The sequence below is a fragment of the Guillardia theta genome, assembly GCF_000315625.1.
Source record: "Guillardia theta CCMP2712 unplaced genomic scaffold GUITHscaffold_209, whole genome shotgun sequence".
Lineage (NCBI taxonomy): Eukaryota > Cryptophyceae > Pyrenomonadales > Geminigeraceae > Guillardia > Guillardia theta.
In genome coordinates, this window is record NW_005434467.1 from 27,805 (window position 1) to 29,473 (window position 1,669).

The 1,669-nt window shown below is 56.1% G+C and overlaps 1 protein-coding gene across 1 annotated transcript in view; it reads left to right on the plus strand.

Moving 5' to 3' along the window:
* Positions 1-251: 251 nt before the first annotated feature.
* The window catches only part of GUITHDRAFT_121019 (hypothetical protein), a gene marked incomplete at both ends in the record, with an annotated part of 1,738 nt that continues 320 nt past the window's right edge, over positions 252-1,669 (plus strand). Inside the window, one exon of the mRNA XM_005819715.1 lies at positions 252-1,662. Coding sequence (XP_005819772.1) covers positions 252-1,662 — 1,411 coding nt within the window. The remainder of the gene's footprint in view (positions 1,663-1,669) is intronic.

The window sequence follows — 1,669 nt, forward strand, 5'->3', positions numbered from 1 at the left end:
CATGCTTGTTTCTTTTGTCGGCGGCCTCAAGCAGAGGAGCTCTTCTGGCCTGCTGCGCTTGTCGAGGTAGGCGATTGTGAAACATGGATGGGTGATCGGAGGTGAAGCCGGCGAGTAGAGGAGTGTGACGCAGCAGGAGTGAGGTGCCATAGATAGTGAGTTTGTGAGCGGAGGATCGGGAGGATTTCGCGGAGAGAGATTGAAGTGTCTGTTGCATGCTGACGGTTGCTTCTTTATGGTTTGCCAGTGCAATGAAGCATGAAGCAAGCAAGGCTTTCGAGGGACGTGCGGAGCGGAGAGCAAACGGCACGACAGGTAGAGGTCCGCAGTTGCCTGATCGTGAGAAACAAGACAATCAAAGTCGGTTTGCATGGAGTCATGACCGGTCACACACGAAGAAAAGGCAGGCAGATGTCGCAGGAAACGAGATCGAGATCGCGAGGGCATCCAAGTTAGTCGACCAGACAGCCAAAAGCTTGTCGTTGCGCAAGAGAGAGGCTGAGCTGAAGGAGGCTGAGGTCACAGGAGACGAGATCGAGATCGCAGACGCCCTCCTGAGAGTCAGGGAGGCAGAGCTGGAGGAGGCTGAGGTCACAGGAGACGAGATCGAGATCGCGAAGGCACGCAAGTTAGTCAACAAGGCATGGCTAAGCTTGTCGTTGCGCAAGAGAGAGGCTGAGCTGGAGGAGGCTGAGGTCACAGGAGACGAGATCGAGATCCTCAAGGCACGAATCAGGGTCAGGGAGGCAGAGCTGGAGGAGGCTGAGGTCACAGGAGACGAGATCGAGATCCTCAAGGCACGAATCAGGGTCAGGGAGGCTGAGCTGGAGGTGGCTGAGGTCACAGGAGACGAGATCGAGATCCTCAAGGCACGAATCAGGGTCAGGGAGGCAGAGCTGGAGGAGGCTGAGGTCACAGGAGACGAGATCGAGATCCTCAAGGCACGAATCAGGGTCAGGGAGGCAGAGCTGGAGGAGGCTGAGGTCACAGGAGACGAGATCGAGATCCTCAAGGCACGAATCAGGGTCAGGGAGGCAGAGCTGGAGGAGGCTGAGGTCACAGGAGACGAGATCGAGATCGCAGAGGCCCTTCTTGCCCTCAGGATGGCAGAGCTGGAGGAGGTTTGGCTGAGAGGAGGCCAGATAAAGTTCGAAAGGGCAGTCGAGCTAGCCAGGCAGGCAAGCATAAGCTTGTCGTTGCTCAGGAGGACGGCAGAGCTGAAGGAGATTGAGGACACAGGAGACGAGATCGAGATCGCAAAGGCGCGTTCCAGACTGACACAAGCAGAGCTTGACGAGGCGAAGATCAAAGGAGACAAGATTAAGATTGCAGGGGCATATCTCAAGTACAGGAAGACATACCTCGATATGATTCAAGTCACAGGAGACGAGATCAAGATCGCAGACGCCCTCCTGACAGTCAGGAAGGCAGAGCTGAGGGAGGCTGAGGACACAGGAGACGAGATCGAGATCGCGAGGGCACGCAAGTTAGTCGACCAGGCATGGCTAAGCTACTTTGTGCGCACGAGAGAGGCTGAGCTGAAGAAAGCTGAGACACAGGAGACGAGATCAAGATCGCAGACGCCCTTCTTGGGCTCAGATGGCAGAGCTGAAGAGCTGAGACACAGGAGACGAGATCGAGATCGCGAGGGCATCCAAGTTAGTCGACC